The following is a 20,896-nucleotide window of genomic DNA, read 5'->3' as shown; positions in this document are numbered from 1 at the left end:
TTTTTAATCCCACAAATTATGGTTTTTTATTTAAAATCTCATTACTATAAACAACTATAAATTTTAATTTTTAATTTAAAAAATATAGTAACGTACATAGAAATAAATTATCAATTAATTTCAGGGACTTGAATCAAAAATTGAAAACCAACAAGGTTTCAGTCAAAGACTATTCATAACTAGGGACCGCATCCAAAGTCTCCCTTTTATTTATTTTATTCACATGATGGAAGAGATAGATAATTAGTTGTTAAAACTAAGCATATATTCTTCTTGCATTGAAGTCCTAGTTTGAAAAAAGATTGCATGTCACGAGTATCCCACTGTTGTATTATTAGCATGAAACGTCGTTGTTACGCTATTATGCGATGTATGTTGCTCTTCCAAATTTGGACCATCACTCACATGGGGTTGGTGAAGTGGTTACAGATGAGTTGAGCTAAAGTTGTGAGCGAATAAATGCTCTCACTGGACTGAATTTATGGGGCCATCATCTTCTTCTTCCACATACTACAAGTGGATGATTTTCAAGAGGATATGTGTTTTGACAAATTTGTAGAACATGCAGGCGTGGATTAAATCACGTTGCCTCCATCTATTTCAACAGTCACAGACAACCCAAGTGCTCACAATTATTTTTTCTGCCCCCAGTTTGCCATTACTGTTGTCACCAAGCCTCTTAAATAATCAATCTTATCACTGTACCCTCCACAATTGGCAAACTATATGATCGGCAGAGGTTAGTTTAGAAATGGATAAAAAGGAAATGGGACGTTGCAGCTTTTTCATTCTCCACAACTTTAATTCCATAGTTTAATTCTGATTTTAGAGGCCTAGTATACTTCATTGCATAATATACATCCCGTTTTAAGTGGTATACATCGACTCATTAAGATCCTTTGCATTCTTAATCGTATATCCAATCGTTAAATTCAGCAAAACTCCATAAGCGTTACTGATTATGATGTTGGATGCAGATAATAAATCCTAGCAGCCGCTCATGGGAAGCTGGATCCTTCTTAATATTATCTAGAGTTAAAAATATTGTTATGAATACAAAATCTCAAGTCCCAAGTTTTCACATATGAAATGATTTTCATCATCAGACAGTGAGAGCAACATGCACACTGGGAAGACTGACAAATCATGAGCAGGATGGCATCTCTTCTATCTACTGACATTGGGGTAGATCTACAAAAATAGATAATACGAGAGCATTTTTCAGTTTTTTTACAGTCATGGATTGTACTATAAGTTTCGGAATTACTCAATGACCACGGTCATTGGCTAGAATTGGATAACTCACTAGAATGAAAGTAAAAAAACGAAGGTCAAGTTCCAAAAATCTTCTAAGCGGAAGGAAATAATAGATTGGTTGTGAAGGAAACTTATCCGTTGTTATTCCAACAAATAGATGAATTAGTACAGGTTGATGCCGATTTCTTCCAATTCATCCCCAATCACTTGGCCTAGCTCACACCAATGAAACAAAGGGAAAGAAGACGTTCCGTGGCCAGAACTTAAACTCTCCTCAAGGGGCACAGATGAAACCGATATGGTCACAGTTGGACGATAATTCAAACGCTTAACAAAAACAGCAATGCATTAAGACAGAGGAGTGATGATACTACAATCAGTGAAAAAAGCAACTCCAAATTCTACAAACAAGTTTCCAACAAGCGAACCATATGTTGTAAACAAGTTACTCAAAATTCTGAAACAAGCCAACAAAATTACACAAAATCATCCCCAGGTAAAACAGGCTAGTAATCAGAGGGGGAAATAACATCATCGATTTTTAGTATCATCTTCACGACTTGTGTTGCCAGTAAGATTTGCTGCTGCTTCCCGATCAATGTCTCAAAGACATTCTGCTTCCGCATATCATTAGTGCCAACGTCGTTGCAGTCTATTCCATAGTACGGAATGCTCTCCTGCATTAACAATTCGAATTGATGATCACAATTCAGAATCACAGCCATACATGAGAGAGAGAGAGAGAGAGAGAGAGAGAGAGAGAGAGAGAGAGAGTCACGAATAAGTTGGCTATCATGCTTCATTTACCTTAATCTGCTCAGCTTTCACTGCAGATAGTGTTTCGATGGGTTGAAGGCCACTATTCTCTGCAAGCGCCATAGGAACAGCATCCAAAGCATCTGCAAATGCTCTAATGGCATACTGTGGAGGAAAGGAAGATTTGATTATAACAATATGCTTAATACATTTATATAAATGCAAAGAAATGAGGGGGGTGACTATCTTCATACTTGCTCAACTCCTGGGTATCGGTCTGCTGCTGCCTCTACGGCAACGGAGCAAGATATCTCTGCTGAGCCACCGCCGTACACAATAGAATTGTTGCGGATGAGATTCCTAGCAACACAGAGGGCATCGTGGATGCTGCGCTTAGTCTCCTCTATCATCATTTTGTTACCTAATGAGCCGAAAGAAACACCATAACATCTTATAAGAACTTTACATCAGGCTTGAAGAATAACCATAACACTGGGAAAGATAACAAAAAGCAAGACTAAGATTGCAAAATCTGCTAACCATGCATACAATTCATTTCATATGTTGTGCTACCTAATCTTATTGGCATCATTTTCACTTAGTTGACATGCTGAATCAAGTTGGAGGTAACAGGAAATAGACAAGTAAAGAAATCTACCTCCACGGATAAATATGGTCACAGCCCTTGAATTTGCACAGTGTTCGATGTACAGCATTCGATCTTTTGTTGTGCCGAATGATTTTTCGCGAACTATACCAGCCTAATGAGTTAAAAACAACACTTCAAATTAGTGTTTATAAATGTTTACAAGAATGGAAAATATATGTATAATGTATTAACTAAATTCAAAATATTGAATTCAAAAATAAAAACATGTTGGAAATAATGAACACTTGTTATGTGAAATTGCTTGTAATTAAGAATTAAATAACAAACAATATTCTTACAGAGATATACCTTTCCTAATTTCTCGGGTGTCAATTCTTGGAACCTGGGCACAATTCTTCCTCCTACAAACACATACATATATCAGTTTTTGGTGGAGAAAGATGACAAAATAGTATAAATCCATAGCATGCTAAAAATATCCACCAAACTTCAACTGCTAAATAGTCTTCAAAATAAGGCATACCTGTAGCTATTGCAATTAGTTCCAACTCTACACCACCAACCCATCTGACAGCAGGCAAGTTCCTGTGCATCAATAGGTGATTTGCTTCATCATCAAACCCCCATTGACAGATGACCAAGGTAGCACCAACATCCTGCATCCAATGATTATCCATAAGTATCATTGCAGCCATGAATTTCATAACTTTTTGTTAATAGCATAACATTATAGAACTAAGGGATGCAATCTGACCTTGCATTTTTGGACCATGTCGTCAAAGTACTTCTGTTCTTGCATACGTAGAGTCTGAAACTTTTCCACTGTATCAATATCAACCTTATGTTTTGTCTTTGGCTTTGGTGGCTCAAAGGGGCAAGTCAAGATAGCAATTTTTGCATTTTCAATGTACTTTGGCATTTGTGGATGGCTCATATCCTTGTCAATAAGAATACCATATACCAGCTCAGTATCTTCCAACTTACCGCCAACTTTCCCCTCTACTTTTATCAAATCTAGGTTCACATCTTTCCTCTCTAAATCAGCAACGGCCAAAACTGCCTTCACAGCAATCTCAGCAAGGGCACGTTTGCACCGGTTCACACTACAGAAATTTTTTAATTCAAGTCAATAATAGAAAGACAATAAAAGACACTTTGACAGAACAATCTATTAAAAATTAGCAAATGGAGAAGGGGTGCAATAACAGCACACTATTACAACAAACCATGAAACTTATCTAACTCGTCAAAAAGAAAGCATAATTTTTACTCAGAGTACAAAATTATCCATACATTATGATGACAAAAACCATCATACAGCAAAGTGGTGAAGTAAACTTACTATCATAAGTATGACCGAACTGCAGCAACACATATAAGTGAAAAGAAAATCTAAAAGGTTCACTTACATCTTGGACGATAAAGTGGTCATGCAAGTTCCAACCAGAGGCTCTATATTATCCAGACCAAATTCAAATTTGTGTGATATATGCTGCAAATGGTCGACCGCTATTCTGGATGCCAATTCGTATCCCTCTGCAACACGTATGGGGTGGATACCGCGCTCCAACAGCCGCTCAGCATGCTCTAGAAGTGCACCAGCCAACACAACGACTCCAGTTGTCCCATCACCAATTTCATAGTCCTGACTCTGGGATAGTTCGACCATCAGCTTCGCGATCTGATTGTCGACATCCATCTGCTCCAGAATCGTAGCACCATCATTTGCTGAAAGAGATAAACAAATGGTAAGGCAATGCTAACCAAATCTTAAAACTAAAACAGCAATTGACCTCAAAGCCTATATTCCAGTTAAGTGGGTGCTTCACCCCAAATGCCATCTCCAACATCCCAACACTACAGGGCAGGTACAGGCACGAAAATGCAAAAACTAACCAGCCGACTACCGTTATTAATACAACAATCAGAGTAAAACCCACACTAACCCAGTGCTCAGAATAGCATATGAAATTCAAGCCTAACAATTTCAGAGTGAAAAAATCATGACAAACTAAGAAAATGAAGGGGAAACGAACCCAAATCACAATGAACAGACAAAGACAAACACGTAGATCCACACAGTAATTACAAAAATCAACCAGAAATTCGAATCGAGCAGAAACGTGCGAGTAAGAGTTGTAGAGAGAGAGAGAGAGAGAGAGAGAGAGATACTTACTGACAGTGATTTCACCATCGGGGCTCTGGAGCATCTTGTCCATGCCCTTGGGTCCGAGGGAGGTCCGGAGGATGCGAGCGACGGCCTTGCCGGCGGAAATGTTGGCCTTCTGAGCATCGAGGCCGCGCAATCGAGACTTCTGCTCCTGCTCCCTCAGTATTATGAAGGGCCGCCCGTACTCGTCGAATGCCAGCGCCATTGCTGCACCAACACCCTCTTCCCAAATCGAACCGCGATGCTTCTCGATTCACTTGTTCCCCTCACTCTCACTTCTCTTCTTCCCTCTTCGGACTAGCTCTACCACCTTCTCTGTTTAAAGCATCTGCTCTTAGGGTTTGGGGTTTGAGATTTTGACCGCTTGAAGTGGGAAACCTTCTGGATGTCGTATTACGTATGGGCTTTATATGCACCATATGGGCTTCGACCCGGATTGGTTTGTTTGGCCCGACTCTTTTTCTGTTAAGACTCTTACATTTGAGAGATTTTAAGTACCAACACAACGACTAAAAAGGTTTTTAACCCTAAATTTAATAGTTATGTTAATTTGGCATGCGTAAAAGATTAAAAGGGCTCATAAATAAATTAAAATTGGAAAAAGGCAAATCAAAATAAGCTAGAAAAATTATTGATGATACAATATAATTACGTGTCACTAACAGTTAGTAGTATTCACCAACATGTGCATGACACGTGGCAGAGTAATTTTTTTTTAATAATTACACTGTCATGTGTCGTCATGCACTTGTTGATTGGTACTACTAATTGTCATAGTCACGTGATGGCATTGTACCATCTAATAAGTTGGAAGCCATTCTAAATTAATCTTTACTTGGAAAATAAATATAGATGCAACCTCAAAAGACCAAGGTAAGGAACTCACAAAGATTTTCCAACAAAAAAATAACGGTACCAACTGAAATTAGCTCATAACAAACTGCGCGCCACGGTGCCACCGATGGCTTTCCTAGCTCTACGCCGCAACGCCCTCCACGCCCACCAATCTCCGTCCACCCCAATATTCCTATATAAACCCACTTCTCACCCAAACCCACCACCACCCACCGCCAATTTCCATTAGCCTGCAGTGTTTCTCAAACTCACCAACCAAAACCAACTGCGCGCATACTTGGTACTTACCCCTCCTTTTAATCATACAAAATGGCACGCCAACAAGTTGTTGTTCTTGCTCTTGTTCTGTTGGCCACCGTGGGGTTGGCTTTCGCTGCTGACGCCCCCACCCCCGCCGCCGCCACCAAACCCGGCCTCCCAACCTTCATTGGTGTGCCCTCGGCGGGACCAGTCCCAGACAATAACGATGTGGGAACCGTTGGTGGCTCCGGTGATGGTGCTTCCAAGGCTCCTTCTCCCGGTGGTGCTACCGACAGCGTTGCCGCAGGCTCCGTTGGTGGACCTGTCTCTGCCTCAGCTTTTGGCTCCATTGCCAGTGGTAATGCCGAGGGTCCTAAACCTAGCGCTGCCACCGTTGCACAGCTCTCCGCCGGAGTAGCTGTTGCCGCTGGCGTCGCCGCCTCCTTATTGTTCTAAGCCCCGTGCGTGCATGCATAGTATACTATATAATTCCCATGCAAACGCTTGTGCTCGATATTATTACGAATAACGTTAGGCTCATGAAATGATTGATCGTATTAGTACTTTTTCTACACCAGCGAATGCTCGTACATACGTACATGCCGTGAAGATAGCTTGAAACATGTTAGACTAGGCACTAATTAAAATTACTTCTTCTTGTTAATGTAATTGAACTAATATTTAGACCTTACTAATTAGAACGTTATTCTTTTGTGTTGTAATTCCGCTTGTAATTCACTTACTATAAAAAAAAAACCAATGCAGTTTTGCACCATCTGAAATCTAAACTTTATCCAATGTTTCGATTTTCTTCACATTATATTTTTTATTATACAACGATATATATACACTAAAGGATGGATGAATAAATTCGTCCAGACTTCACTTGTTCACTAGACCATAATAATAAACCCTCGTTATTTAAGTTTGAAAATTTTGAACAAACAACTGCCAAGAACTAGAGCTGACTGAAATATACCCAAGAAGACTAATCTATCTTAATTGCAAGAAGACATGTATTACAGTTGCATGTAAGTTCTTCTCCAACGAAGATTACCTATAGGGACTCGGGGTGTATAATTCGTTACAGCAATTCAACTAGGAAATAAAGTGCCTTCATGCAGAATGAAGGCACTTATAATCAAATCTGATTCCTTTGAATCCATATCTTGCCTATCAAATTCGTGAGAAATCTGAAGATGTGCAATGTAACATGGGTCACTCAACCTCCATCTGCATTGGTGCATGTTCTTAACAATGATGGTTTACCTTGTCCTCCTTAATTGTTTTATCGGCAGTCTAAGGGGCAATGCATTAACATTGTTGCAGCGTCGTTCTTCTTGTACCTCCCTACACCGCTCGGCTTAAATTTCTGCCTAGTTATTTGCTTGCCTTTTTGTAGGCTTTCCTTGTATGTTTTGGCATTTTTGCCCTAGTAATGGATTTCCCAGTTTCCAAAAAATAAATAAATAAATAAATAATGGCACTGCCAAGATCTGGTTCTAAAGTGCACTGCCTAAATAATAATCAAACCAGCTGCTAAGAAATCCACAAGATTCGTAATCGAAAATCCCAGAAAGAACAAAACAAAACAACGATAGGCATCGAAGCACTGGATCGGGAAAGAAACAAACCAACAAAGCATGCAAACCAAAACTCCGTCTACCGCTGTCACACGCTCGTATGTACTACGATCAAATAGAAGCAAAAACCATTCGCAGATTCAAATAAACATAGCCAAGCAGTTTTAAAATGGCAGAGACTGCAGAGACATGAAAGACCATCTGTGAATTAACAGTTGCAGCTAAGAACTATGACGCAACAGAAAAAACCGACATGAACGGCCTCAACTACTGCGTACTGACAAACAGAGCTTGAAGATAAAAGCTATAGCTCAAAAGACTAATCTGAAAAGAAATGCGGCTTTCCGCTTGTGACATTATTCTATCAACTCTGAATCGCACCTAGAGTTTCAATACTCCAAATTGAATAGCCAACTACGAAGCTTGAAACGAAAATTACAATGGCAGAGCTCAAACAGCAGCAGGGCTACATAGTATGTGCAGAATTACTGTATACTAACAGAATCAAGATACAGCAAAGAAAGTAGTGCCGGCCGGCAGGAAGACGTGTAAATCAAATCTCCTCCAGTGAATGCCTTCTTCAAGAATGATGCAGCTTCTCATACACTAAACATGACTATACACCAAATTTGTAAAATACATTGTTGAGAAACAATACAACTTGTCTAAACAACTATTTCAGACAACCTAACTAAATGATACATTGTTGAGAAATCGACAACATGAAATCTCTGAAGTACAAAACTACGTCCAAAAAAATGTACACAAGGGGCACAGAATATGTCTCCCTGAAGAGAAAAACAAACCCTAGTCTTAACAACTGTTTCCGTCCCAACCCATTTACAACGCAGCTGCTACTCACAACCCCTAAACCCAAACACAACTCACAGTTACATATTATACACAGGAAGTAAGATTCTTTACAGGAAGTGGCTTCAGCAGAAACTGGTTTGTACAAATATCACTATGACTAATTACGATTTAGCATGGTGGCTTCTTGTTACAGCATATCAATCGCTCAATCCTAACTCCCTATAGCGCACAGAGCAGGCAACAACAATTACAACATGCTGAACATGTACAACTAAGCACATTGTACATGACTTTTACAAGCTCGTTGCTAAGCCTAAATCCTAATACAGGCATAGAAACAAAAGAAGGGGGGATTACAAGTGGACCTAATACATGAAGTCTACAATTACACAAAGACATTAAGTTGTTACATGCACAATGACAAGTCTCCTTTAAATATTTCACTAGTTCGAGGACACTCTTTTCTTTTGCATAGTTGGCAACGCATCCATGTAACACATCTTCCACCATGTGACCAGCACAGGCTGATTCAATCATGAAATGAAGGAGTTGCCCACTCTACTCCCTGGATATGATGGTTAAAAGAAAACCCGCATGTCAATAGACATCAAATAAAATAACTTGCCAAGACACCACCTCATAATCTATTGCGACCACTATAATAATACGAAGATCAAGACAAAAAATTAACATAGCAATCAAAGTTAACGGTATCCAATCCATTGTGTAACTAACTTCCCTAGAGGCATGAGACGCATTAGATAACAAGGACATCACACAACTCCCTCCCCAATTAATCTTGCAGTTTGCAGGTCAAAGCTATTCATAGCCAATCATGCCAACATCTTTCTCAACCTTTTAGTTAAGATCAAGCACAGGCTTCACTCAAGAGATAAAATAAATCTAGAAAGGAAAAACAACTCCCCAGTCACAGAGCACAAGAAGTTTTCAAACTATAAATATCACAAACCCAATAAAGCAATTGTCTTGAAGAACTTAGGTAGCAAAGTTATTCGACCAAGAAGATAATAACCGCAGGAAATGAGTAGCCAAACCCCACAGCTATATCTTCATCGGTATGCTACTAAAAGTTACTAATTGTTTTTAAGCACACAAATATTAATTGTCACAGCTAAATGTTCTGAAGAAAGCAGTATAAAAAAGCAAAGGGGGAACTGATACTTCCCTCCTATGCACACCAGTAGAACTTACTTCTCCTTCAAGAAGCGACGCTTGCTGGTAGGCAGTAGGCCCGTAGAAGCCCAGAAGAAGAATGCAGATTCACTGACCGTATCAAAAGCTACATATAGTAATAGTCAGAATTTATATTCTGCAGTCTCAAAGACCTGCCATAGAATGTAATGATCTAACTCTGTCACTCAGATGGCAACCGTCTCCTCTTATAATCAACATCCCTTGATCGAGACCGATGATCATCCTCTGGCACAGCTTTGGACCTGCTACGAGGTCTTGAAGAAGACTGACCTCTGTCCCAGTCATCCTCATAACCCCCGTCACGATCTCTCTGCCGATGGTCTCGATAACTATCTTTTTCTTCCTTGTACCGATGCTCCCTTTGCTCCCCCCTTTCAGACCTTTCATAGTCTTGTTCCCTATCATCACGATGCCTCCTCTCAGAGTTTCCTGACCAGTCACGCTCAGATCCCCTTTCTCTTTCCCTCGAGGCAGCACTTGACCTTGGTCCTTTCTCATTATTTGTGTCACCGTATCCATACTCAGAAGCATTATCATCACCACCATAACTTGACTCCCTAGTTCTTCGACCGTGTTCTTCTCCTCCCCAGGTCCCCATGCTTGGGTCATTCCACATCCCTGCATGGTGTCCCTCCATTCCAGAAGAACCCATCATCCCCATCCCATTAGTTGCCATTCCCCTGCCAAAGAAAGCTGGGTTTACATGAGGAGCCACCCCGGCAAGTCCCATTGTATTAACACCAGGAAATTGAGGAAGCATTCCAGGAAAAGCAGGACCTGGAAACCCTCCATAACCGCCTCCTCGACCCATATATGTTGGATCAAATCCAGAACCCATCATACCCTGTGGATTCATCATTCCTACAGGACCACCAAATCCAGGACCTCCAAGGCCCTGTCCATAGCCACCTCCATTAGCACCAGTTCCAACACCAGCAGGATTCCCAACCATGTTCTTCGCACCCATGACCCCTCCTCTTCCCCTCATTGGTCCTCCACCTCCAGGACCTCTTACTCCCTGTCCACCTCGTCCCCATCCACCCCTTCCAAAATTCCTACCTCCTGGGTCTCCAGCTTGAAAATTCACACCTCCCCCCCTCCCACCACCATCATTCATGGGCCTTCTTCCTGGTTGCTGAGCCTGAGCCTGACCTTGGGATTTGCTCAAATAAGAAGCTCCCATCTGTTTCAAGGTTTGCGGGGAAGCATAAGCCACAACACAAGCTCTTCCATTGAAAACATAACCATCCATCCCTTCTTTGCATGCCGTGGCAGCAGCTTGATCATGAAACTCAACCTGACAATAACCTTTGGATTTACCACTGGCCCTCTCGTCAAAAAACTTAATTTCCTTGACCCTCCCATACTGAGATATAACACTTTCAATCTCAGCATCAGTTGTCCACCAATGTAGTTCTCCCACAAACAGCGTGGCCGAACCATTCTCAATTGGTGGTCGGATTTGGTTTTCATTGACCATCGGACGATTAGCATTTATCTTGATACTCATTTGATTGGTCAGTATCTGTGTAGCTCCTGGAGGGCCAGCACTGGCAGGATTCAGAGACGGAACAAACTCACTATTACCTTTTCCAGTAATATCAGAAGAATCAACACCGACATTTGGGGGCATAGTTGTTGACCCCTGAAACGCCATATGTCTGACTTGAGGATCATGAGTCATCTCCATAACCCTCCCCTTCTGTGATCCAGAAGCCCCACTCACATAATCTGTGGATCCCAGTTCTGGCTCCTTCGCCACTGGTGGTTGATTCTGTTCTGGAAACTGGGCCCCAGCACCAGAATACTTCCCTTGAACTGAAACCCCAGGAATTTTCAGGTCCTGAGACACACCAGCTTGAACTCTTGGTTCAGGAACATCAGTTTTCTGTGCTTGGAGTCCTCCATTGCCAACACCACCAGTTGGGAGTGATGCTTCGGACCGGTGCATCTGCATGAAACCCTCTCCAACATTAACATCATTATAGAGATCATCGAACTCATCATCTTCGACCATCGGTTCTTCATCTGCAAGCGCAGAGATGGCTCCACTTCCCTGATACTGAAGCTTATGAGCCCCTCCATATTCCTCATCTTCATAATCTATTTGCTCTTCACCCAACGGATCCATTTAGACCAACCAATATACACCCGATATGGAGTCGAACAATCTCTACCTCTACCTATATAATACATAACGAAGAAAAAAAATCCGTTCTTAGACCCATCATAGATACGAGACTGCAAACCGGAAACATGGATAGATACAGATCTGAACACAAACATAACTTTAACCACAGAGAGTAAGAAAAAGGACCCGGAAATCCAAGTCTTTCTTCTATCTCATATATACAGCTTGAAAAATGAAGCCCTTCTTCTTCATTAAAAGAAATTACTTAAGCGACTAATCAAATACAAAAAAATTACAGACTGCATCATCATCGACCCGAAAACAATAACCCCATCAGAAGATAGATCAAAACCCACTTAGGAAATCACAGATTCCACAACCCAACTTCGTAAAATTTAGAATTACAATAACCCACTTCACGAAATCGCATGAAAATTTGTATATATCAGAAACTCAAATCACAGATGAAAAAAATTAAAAAAAAAATTAATTAATACAATCGTAGACGGAAATCCAGATAATCATAGCAGGAAAAAAACAGACAACTAGAGAATACCCAGTTGGGAAATCTCCCAGAAGAAACAGATTCAACCTTAGAGCATAACAAGATTCAATAAAGTGATGAAAGACGGACAATGCAGAGAAGAAAATGGAAACAAAGAATCATGGGACGAGGAGATTGGAACATGCTGTTGGATTCGCAGAGGATGTTGTTGTCTTACTAATAATATCTCTCAGCTAGTACCACGGCGTCCGACAGAGTCGCAGCAGCTGCGTCCCCTCCCTCCCTCTCTCTCTCTCTCTCTCTCTCTCTCAAGCTTTTCTCATGAAATACCAACAAGGAAGGAGTACGGCCATTCCTCCTCTTCCTTTCTGTGTTTGTATTTTTAATAATATCTTCTACGCATTTTCTTTTCTACAGTGGGATACCTTTCACCATACGAATCGATACACACCAATTCGGATCGACTCCAAAGTTTCCAACTTTCCACCTCCTTCTCCTTCGCCTCTGGTGCTCTCTCTGTAATTTCTGTATTTTCCAAATTGTAAAAAGTTGAAACCTTTGCCTTATTTCACTGAAGTGTTAAAATGCTCATCACATGTTCTCCACCACACAAATCGCATTATCATAATTCATAACCCAGTGCTGCTCATGCCTATTTTATTATTGTATTTTTTTTTTTAATTTTATACTTATAAATTTATTGAATTTAAGTCATCTAACGGTTAAAATCGAATATGTTCAAATTTAACGGTAAAAAAAAAAATTTAACAATTCAAATTTAAATTCAACAGCTAAAATACTTTTAAAAAAATTATTTCATGTGTTTTATATTATTTCAAAGTGTTCCATGAGTTTCGTAATGTCTATTTAGTGATTTTTCAATATTTATCGAAATATAAATATTTTTAGATTAGAATTTACACAAAATTAAATTAGGATAGTCTACTCTTTTTTTTTGAAAATTAATTTAGGAAAAAATTTATCCTAAATTCATTTTTTAATAATATCGAGCTTAAAAATTTAACCCGATATAGAAGGGTTTGAGCAAAAAAATAGTTTCTCGGTTAAAACCTAAATTTTGTGAATTAAAAATTTTAAAATTTAAATCTAAGAGTTGAAGATAGTCTAATATAAACTCTTTTTTCTGAATATAGAAAATATAGAGTGCAAATTGATTTTTTCTTCCGTGTATTTGACAATCTCTCTAATTTTCCTACAAAAAATTTGTCTTTTCTCGTTTACTGTTAGCTTTTGTTTTATTTCATTGGTGAGTTTTGAGGAGTGGAAAGTGATGTACAGATAATTTCGAGACAATGTAAATTGACATTTTACCACACTCGCATCATGTCCTCTAATCTTTTCCTTCCTTGGTTACGAAGGACAACACCAAGTCACATCCCATGTACCCATTCATGATACTACTTTGGGGTGTGCCCATATATGATATTAATTTGGGATGTGCTATCCACACATCTCTTTTTACTTCTCACACGTCATTGACTAATTTCTTTACTAATTTCTGTTCGTTGGTCTTCTTCAATTCATCCGATCAGACGGTGAAAAATTAAAAAGATGTGTGAGAAGTAAAAAATGGTGTGTAGACATCACACCCCTATTACTTTTGACGGTGCATGATAGATTTAGGACACAGCCACATCGACGTCTCAGTTGCATTTGCATATAAATTTCTCTCAAAGTTATAAACAAGGTATTCCAAAAGAAAAAACGAAATGCCTTTCAGAAGTTACCGTAGTAGAGGTTGCTTGGAGTTTAATACACATATATTTCTTCAACGTGAACATCGTTGAACAAAAGGAAATTATACACAATCTGTAACATCTGTCTTGTGATCGAAATATATTCAGCTCAAATTAGAAATTATTGTGCTACCACAAATCCATTCCAAAAGAATCGAACTGCCTACCCGAAATGCACTACGCTGTTATATCGCTCAAGAAAAAACTTCAACGGCTAATGATCTTAAGCAAACTCCATCTTAGCTGAGCATCAAAACTGCACCTGAGCCGATTCACGATTCATATCTGATCCTCCAGGGCCCTTGGACATGCGAAAACTGCAAAGGCTATTTCCGATCTGCTTCTGGGAGACCTATTGCCACCTAAAGAAATAATCACTACAAAAAGAAAACCCCATTTCTCTTACAAATTTAACTGAGTAACTATATTTTACACCGCCTCTAGCAGCACATGCATAGAGATGATACCGTGAAAATCCAGTAAGTAAAATTACTGAGCATGTCGGAGGTGGAATTGACAGGGAATTCCAATTTGAATCAGGAATTGCCAGCAAGTGATCCAGCCAAAATCGATATCTGAATCAATACATCCCCTTGAAAACAGGATTTGTTCTGCATATGCTTGCACCGTATTCCTCATACTCTTCTTTTGTATGGCAAGCCTGCACAGATATGAACATCTCAATACACAATATGAATTTAGCAACGGACAAATGATAAAATTTTGGCACTTTTAAATTTAAGCATAAAATAAGGTGAAAGCTCAACATCAATGCCGAGGTTGCAGAAACATCAAAAACTGTGTCTGTATTTTTGGAGAGGAGATGATCTCCTCCTCCATGATAAGTTAAGTTCCCCTTGATGCCATTCGATTTCTGAACAATTAAGACTCAACGTATTATAGAAGACAAAGGGACAAAACCCCTTGATCTCACAGAAAAGATGCAAAGGTCTAGCATTGTCCAAGTGAAAGCAAAAACTGAATATAGCATGCTGTTTCTACACAAAAATTAGACCAAGCTCTCTTTTGATTCCAAGTGTCAAATTATTTGGACTCCATACAGGTGCCTTATTTATACTAACAAGACAACACTTGTTTCGAACTCAGTTTAACTCGCAGAACTATACCGTGCAGTGACTCAATAAAACTTTATCATAAATTTGCAAGATATTGTTAAAATCCCCATATCACAAAAACATTGATGTAATGGCTTCAAGCCCCATGGCAACTTAAAGGTTCTTTGAGGGTTTCCAGATATAGAGATAAAGTCAGAGACATAAAAAAAAATATGATTGTCAGCCTGCATTAACAAAAACCTTTAAATAGCTCCAACCATGATTCAAAGCAAAAGGAGATATGCAAGTTTCTACACAAATAGCTTTGATATATAGAAAAAGGTGGAATATGAGAAGACTGCAATAGTTGTCATGCCCTCAGATTAGAAGAATAAACTCATACTGCAAAGAATTCAGGTGTGGATGCAAGTACTGAGCCGCCAAACCAAACTGCAAATCTCTGGATGGGATGGCTAACTACATTCACTTCCACTGGATGTGACTGCGGGCACAAACAAAAATGAAAATCAAACTCTGGTATTGTAAATAAGCTGCATATGCTTACTAGTTTATATAAATACACATTGCACACACTTCTAAATAAAAATGCTTACTTTTACTTCTCCACCAACTCGAGCTTCAGATGCAAGAAGCCGGGCATCCACAATCTTCTTTATATCCCGTTGCAACCTCCTATGGAAGTCCTTGAACATGGTTGAACCTCCAGACAACACTATATTCTGAGAATAACAATAACAATCATGAGACCAAATCCATAAGTTGCATAAAGAAATATTTAGTAAATAACGAAGATCACTAATTTACTATACATGAGAGCATAATACAATAGCCTTTGGAGAATTTACATAAGGGAAAAAAAAAAGATTTTCATGGGACTAGGTCCAGACCTTAGAGCTAAAAACAATTCAAACACCAAACCATGAACATAGGAGAAAATTAATGCTAAAGTTCAAAGAGAAAACAACTCAGAACGAATGACTGTAAAGTTATATGACATTTGTAGAAAACAATACCTAGTAAGGCGTAACTGAAGAAAACAAAATTCAACCTCAGTTTAAACAAAGAATCATTCAGTAATGTTTTCTGAACACCATTACAAGGCCTCAGCACCACAGTGGAGCCGCACAGCATATTAATTCATATTGCTTCAATTACAAATGTAAAATACATCTAATCTATGAAGAATTGCAAGGCCTACTTCACCTTATACAAAGACCTCCTAGTGTCAATTGGAGCAGACTGAATACACTTGTCAATTACAACGGGTAAGGGAGTGGTGAAGTCGGTGCTATAAATCTCAGGATTGAAGAAAACCTATTAAAGCATTCAAGACAAATTAGCGGAGAAAGGTTAGTACCAAACAGTGATTGAGAAGAAGAAAAAGGAAACATTTTAGGGGAGGAGGAGAGGAAGTTAACCTCTGGGCCAAGAAATCGTTCATAGCCAATGTCACAAGAGTAGGGCGCCCCTGTTTTTGGTTTGATGCCTCTCCATTGCTTAATATACTTGGATGGTTCTTTATCGTGCTTATTAAACTCCTTCAATCATTGGAGAAACAAGAGTTTGTCATCAAACAATCTCCTAATTGAAAAATAAACTCACACAAATGAATGTAACATAAGGAGTTGTTACATCAGGTAAAACAAAAATTACATCAAATTGTACCAAGGTCTTCAAAACTAAAATGATCATGGAAATAAAGTTGACCTTGACAATATCAGAACTAGTATAGCAATACATTTCCTTCACTCTGCGAGCTACATCAAAGGAGTCGTCTGGTGGCACATTCTCTCCTCTTTCCTGCATATAATGCAAGCAGCATAAGCGCACAAAAAAATCATCTGTAAATCTTAGTCATAAGTACTCTATATAAGCCATAATTCATAAAATTTCGTGAAAGTTCATACACTATTGTCTGGTTCGAAACACTAACCCTAGCTTACCATTTTTTTATGATCACAACAAAGGGAATATGAATACAACTAGCAAGAATGGAATCCCATAAGGGTAAAAAACAATTGAAGTTATTAGTGAGAATGGAAGACAGCATACCCGCATAAGCTGCTGGACGAAGAGAGTGACATCTTTCCCGGCAATAGGAACTGACTTGATGCTGCTCCCAATAACATAACCTTCTGCAACAGGAACAATATGAGTTGCCCCATCTCCAACGTCTACTACAACCCCTGTCATCTCACACTAAGAAACTTGTAGGTCAATCAAAGAGGAAACGATCAAGCCATATCAAAACAATAACAACACACATTACTAAGCACTTGGGGTAACACAACTCATAAATCGAAAACTTACAATAAAAATCTCAAATTTTAAATACCAACCTTGGAGGTAGTGTAACCAGCTGCAAGAGCAAGTACCGAATTCACGGCAATGTAAAGGCCAGGAACATTGAAAGTTTCGAACATGATTTCACCGGTATACTCCCGGCTCTCCGGGGCAGTAAGCGGACTCTCAGTTAAAAGAAAATAATGGTCTTCAGGATCACAACGCAAGTAGTTAAATATACTTTGCTGCCAGAACCGCTCCATTGAATCCCAATTCTCGACTTGGCCCTGTCGAACGGGATAGCTTAGATTGTAAGTTGTACTTGATCGAGATCTTTCCAGCGCCTCATCCCCAATAAAGAAATCAAGATCAGCCATCACGCCAGCGTTGTGCTGCGCTATCCAGCCGGACTTGGAGGAGGTTCTGGACGGGTTCAAAAACGATTCGTTTAATGCAACTACAGTCGGAACAGTGTAACATGGCTCGACATTTCCCGCGAAACCCATTTTAGTATACCTACAGAAATGAATGCAAATGCACATATTAGAGCATAATCTCCTGGGAATTTTAGCAAACAGGTGGGGACCAATACGTGCTTCAATAGAAAAACGTCAGTTGGGGCTTCTCATCGAGCAGTTTGCGTGCGTAATTACGTACCCACTTCCATTGTCGATTACTACAGCTGGGCGAGAGGCCGGGTCCATGAGAGAAAGCTTGGAACTTGAATTGGCTTTGATTATTACGGAGGTGGATCTGCAGCTGAGATCCGATAGAGGGTGCGAGGCAAATGATCATGGCTTTGAAGAGCGCGAGAAAGGAGAGCGCGGAGACGAAGTGGAAGCTGATAGTGCTGATGATGGCGACGCAGACTTGGATCGGAAGCGAAAGCGGCGGCTAAACGAACAGCTCGGTAGCTCGCAGCAGTTGGTGATTGCGATTGCCGCTCCACCCATTTCAACGACGGACGCAGAAGCTGAAGATTTCAATGGCGGCAGCTCTCATCGATTGCATCATCATCGTTGCAGCTTTTGCAATTTTTCACTGATTCGATGCTTTTACTGGCAATCAAACAACGGCGACCGCCGACCCCCACTCGCTTTCTCTTCTGGGGCTTGTCCTTTTGGCCAGTTACGCTTTGTCGTTTGATTTTGAAATACGACTTTTGTTTTGGGCCGTTGGATTTGTTTCCTGATGAGATGGAGCGACGGGTCAGATTTTGCCTCCGGTCGGAAGCCCGTTATGGGCCCCGTGGATCTGTTGTAGTGTAGCGAAATGGTAATGTCGGTAGTTTGTTTGTATCACAAAATATTTAGAATCTTTTGATACATAACTAAAAGGATATTTGTCGTTTCCCCCCTGAATTTATAAGGAATTGTCAATTTTCCTTTTGAACTTTAATTTTAACCAGTTATCCTCGTTAACTTTTGTAATTGTGTCACGCCTCGACCCGCGAATAAAGACTATTCACGAGCTAGGGTGTGAGCCATATCTTAACTATAGAAATAAATTCTAAAACCAAGACACGATGGAAAATTAAATTAAATTATTAAAAGCTGATTATACAATACACCATACATCAACAAAATATTACATAAAATTTTAATAAATACGCAGCGGAATAACTATAGTGCATAAATTAATTCATAACAAAAACTACCAATTCAACAATAATTAAATTGTAACAATTATTTCAAATGCATGAAATATATGCAGATGAGATGGATGAATGTACTCACTCCCTTCTAATCCCTTCAACACATACCTGAGACACCCAAGCCTACACGTCTCATACCATGCTTATTCCACTTGGCTCCGAGTACGTTAGAATATGAGTTAACTCCCAGTCATCCCTTAAACCCATTTTTTGTAATTAAACTCTCAGTTTTCACTTTATTAAACATGCACTTCCCCCGACGCCCAATTGTATATTCAAACCCTGCACCCTACGCCTGACATATACAAGATTTCATCATTTTTAATAATCAACCAATTTGTATACTCAAGCCCTGCACCCTACACCTGACATATACAAGGTTCATTATTTTATATTCAAGGCAAACTTCAACCCTTGAATATCCTCACAACTTAAACACTTTACACAAGTGAGCACTTGCCCCAACACAACTCTTTTTCTTGCTTCGCCATGCATGTATATGTATATGTCATGTGCATAATATTCACATTTTATCTTACAGACCTACAAGCTTCAACATAAATCAAATTGATTAGTAACAAGAATAATATAATCATAATATTAATAACAAAATAAAAATTTATAATCCAACATATAAAATGTTGCTCGTTGACCACTCCATATATGTTTTTCCAACGTCTCGTCCATCTTGGTTTGGGCAACTTGTTTTTATTAGAAAAGAATAGACATCCATGTTAGAGAAAATAATTGTTAGAGTGAAATATATTTCTCAAAGGCCACAAAGCATGAAATTATGTCTCTAGCTTTTCCCTTTCCAAACATCATCTTTTATTTTTATTTTAGCCCACCACTTCTACTTCTTCTTTAATATAGTTGAAACTATCAGCTGTTCGAACTGGGATATAAGTCAGCACATAGATTCGATTGTCGTGGTTTTTGGATATGTTATAGAGGAGATGATAAGGAACAACTTTTGTGAAGGAAGTGTTTCGATCGGAGCTACAAAAAATGGGGTTTTGGTACTCATAACATAGCTGTTCAGTTTTCTGCGGGATTAGAGACTGAGTTAGTATTTCAAACATATTTGACGATCACACCGTTGGATTTTTCTGAAATTTGGATATATCATGGTAGGGAGACAGACGAACAACTCTCATGAAGAAAGAATTATGATATAATCTATGGATAATGGTGTTTTGATCTGTTAAATAGGCTGGACAAATTTCTAGTTTTTCAGTATCTTTCTTTTGATAGATGGAGTTTGGTGGAGATATTTGTTGGATAAGGTCTCATGTATTTTTCTGGAATTTGTCTCACACTTTTGTACATCATTCTCAAGGGAAAATAAATAGAGATTTTTGATAGTTTGGTGGAAGTGCTTCTCATGGAAATGATCTTAAAATGTATAAACAACACACGATTTAAGTGGTTCACCAATTCGGCTACGTCCACTAAGGTTGCATATGCATTTATGTTTTCACTATGTAAGAGAGATTTACAAAATACAATGGAGATGACTTTGAGCCTTTACATAAGGCAAGAGAAAAGGATGGTGGGAAGAGTGGTCTATGAAGAAGAGGAGGTTTTGTTTCTTTTTCCCCATGTGTTGTTGTTGTTGGTGATGTGTGTTCCTTCCCCGTTTCTCTCCTTCCTTTGCTTTTATGGATGAAGAAATGGAATCCACCATTAAGCCTTAAGGACACGTTTTATTTTGTTTTGCAACACTTGGACATCTTCATCTCCAAAGAATCTTCACAAGTGTGCCAATAGAAAGAAAGCAAGTGTTGTGCCAATCATTAGACATAAAATGTGTTCCAATAGAAACACACCAATTGTTAACCTAATCATCACCATGAAATGTGTTCTAATCACAAGGCAACAAATGTTATCCTAATCTTTAGCAATGAAATGTGGTCCAATAGCAAAACAACAAATGTGAAGCTAATTATGAACTAATGAATAATATGCAAGGTGTTCCTTTTCTTGCATCC

At 39.2% G+C, this 20,896-nt stretch overlaps 4 protein-coding genes across 9 annotated transcripts; 1 reads left to right on the top strand and 3 right to left on the bottom strand.

The window, feature by feature from the left end:
• Positions 1-1,585: 1,585 nt before the first annotated feature.
• LOC126608056 (T-complex protein 1 subunit epsilon-like) lies at positions 1,586-5,170 on the bottom strand. Its single transcript, XM_050275817.1, has 9 exons — positions 4,800-5,170; positions 4,033-4,351; positions 3,378-3,726; positions 3,147-3,279; positions 2,972-3,024; positions 2,672-2,774; positions 2,268-2,434; positions 2,065-2,178; positions 1,586-1,934 (listed from the first exon to the last, which is right to left on the bottom strand). Exons 1-9 carry the CDS (start codon positions 4,996-4,998, stop codon positions 1,764-1,766), a joined length of 1,608 nt encoding a protein of 535 aa, XP_050131774.1. The 5' UTR covers positions 4,999-5,170; the 3' UTR covers positions 1,586-1,763.
• A 787-nt stretch (positions 5,171-5,957) lies between these two features.
• On the top strand, positions 5,958-6,344 carry LOC126607868 (anther-specific protein BCP1-like). The gene has a single exon (XM_050275572.1). The coding sequence runs from the start codon at positions 5,958-5,960 to the stop codon at positions 6,342-6,344; it is 387 nt and encodes a 128-aa protein (XP_050131529.1).
• A 1,703-nt stretch (positions 6,345-8,047) lies between these two features.
• LOC126607692 (uncharacterized) lies at positions 8,048-12,666 on the bottom strand. 3 transcript variants are annotated; one of them, XR_007617690.1, is made up of 3 exons: positions 12,353-12,666; positions 9,497-11,682; positions 8,048-8,849 (listed from the first exon to the last, which is right to left on the bottom strand). XR_007617690.1 is itself a non-coding variant. In XM_050275391.1 (2 exons), exon 2 carries the CDS (start codon positions 11,628-11,630, stop codon positions 9,660-9,662), a length of 1,971 nt encoding a protein of 656 aa, XP_050131348.1. In that variant the 5' UTR covers positions 11,631-11,682; positions 12,353-12,666; the 3' UTR covers positions 9,218-9,659. The 3 variants fall into 3 exon arrangements, 1 of the variants encoding a protein (XP_050131348.1); XR_007617691.1 differs by lacking the exon at positions 12,353-12,666 and adding an exon at positions 12,187-12,346; XM_050275391.1 differs by lacking the exon at positions 8,048-8,849 and having other exon boundaries at positions 9,218-11,682.
• Positions 12,667-13,846: 1,180 nt separating this feature from the next.
• Positions 13,847-18,377, bottom strand: LOC126608330 (actin-related protein 3-like). 4 transcript variants are annotated; one of them, XR_007617818.1, is made up of 10 exons: positions 17,909-18,376; positions 17,308-17,767; positions 17,021-17,167; positions 16,676-16,768; positions 16,387-16,506; positions 16,172-16,282; positions 15,562-15,687; positions 15,351-15,449; positions 14,360-14,553; positions 13,847-14,269 (listed from the first exon to the last, which is right to left on the bottom strand). XR_007617818.1 is itself a non-coding variant. In XM_050276195.1 (9 exons), the coding sequence occupies exons 1-9, from the start codon at positions 17,953-17,955 to the stop codon at positions 14,473-14,475; spliced, it is 1,254 nt and encodes a 417-aa protein (XP_050132152.1). In that variant the 5' UTR covers positions 17,956-18,377; the 3' UTR covers positions 13,847-14,472. The 4 variants fall into 4 exon arrangements, 2 of the variants coding, with proteins under 2 accessions (XP_050132152.1, XP_050132151.1); XR_007617819.1 differs by having other exon boundaries at positions 13,847-14,254; XM_050276195.1 differs by having other exon boundaries at positions 13,847-14,553; positions 15,381-15,449; positions 17,909-18,377.
• Between the last annotated feature and the right edge of the window lie 2,519 nt (positions 18,378-20,896).

Source organism: Malus sylvestris, chromosome 16 (genome assembly GCF_916048215.2).
Source record: "Malus sylvestris chromosome 16, drMalSylv7.2, whole genome shotgun sequence".
Lineage (NCBI taxonomy): Eukaryota > Viridiplantae > Streptophyta > Magnoliopsida > Rosales > Rosaceae > Malus > Malus sylvestris.
Note: the sequence above shows the minus strand (reverse complement) of the source record. Positions and strands in the feature narration are given on the sequence as shown.

Bases quoted from the DNA above. Each gene is read 5' to 3' on its own strand.
- LOC126608330 (XM_050276194.1), bottom strand. From the start codon at position 17,955: ATGGACCCGGCCTCTCGCCCAGCTGTAGTAATCGACAATGGAAGTGG. The intron at 17,768-17,908 runs GTACGTAATTAC...TCATTTCTGTAG, and splicing joins GTAATCGACAATGGAAGTGG to GTATACTAAAATGGGTTTCG. The intron at 15,688-16,171 runs GTGAAGTAGGCC...TGTTATTCTCAG, and splicing joins CTAGGAGGTCTTTGTATAAG to AATATAGTGTTGTCTGGAGG.
- LOC126607692 (XM_050275391.1), bottom strand. From the start codon at position 11,630: ATGGATCCGTTGGGTGAAGAGCAAATAGATTATGAAGATGAGGAATAT.
- LOC126607868 (XM_050275572.1), top strand. From the start codon at position 5,958: ATGGCACGCCAACAAGTTGTTGTTCTTGCTCTTGTTCTGTTGGCCACC.
- LOC126608056 (XM_050275817.1), bottom strand. From the start codon at position 4,998: ATGGCGCTGGCATTCGACGAGTACGGGCGGCCCTTCATAATACTGAGG. The intron at 3,280-3,377 runs GTCAGATTGCAT...CATTGGATGCAG, and splicing joins ACATGGTCCAAAAATGCAAG to GATGTTGGTGCTACCTTGGT. The intron at 1,935-2,064 runs GTAAATGAAGCA...TTGTTAATGCAG, and splicing joins TGAAAGCTGAGCAGATTAAG to GAGAGCATTCCGTACTATGG.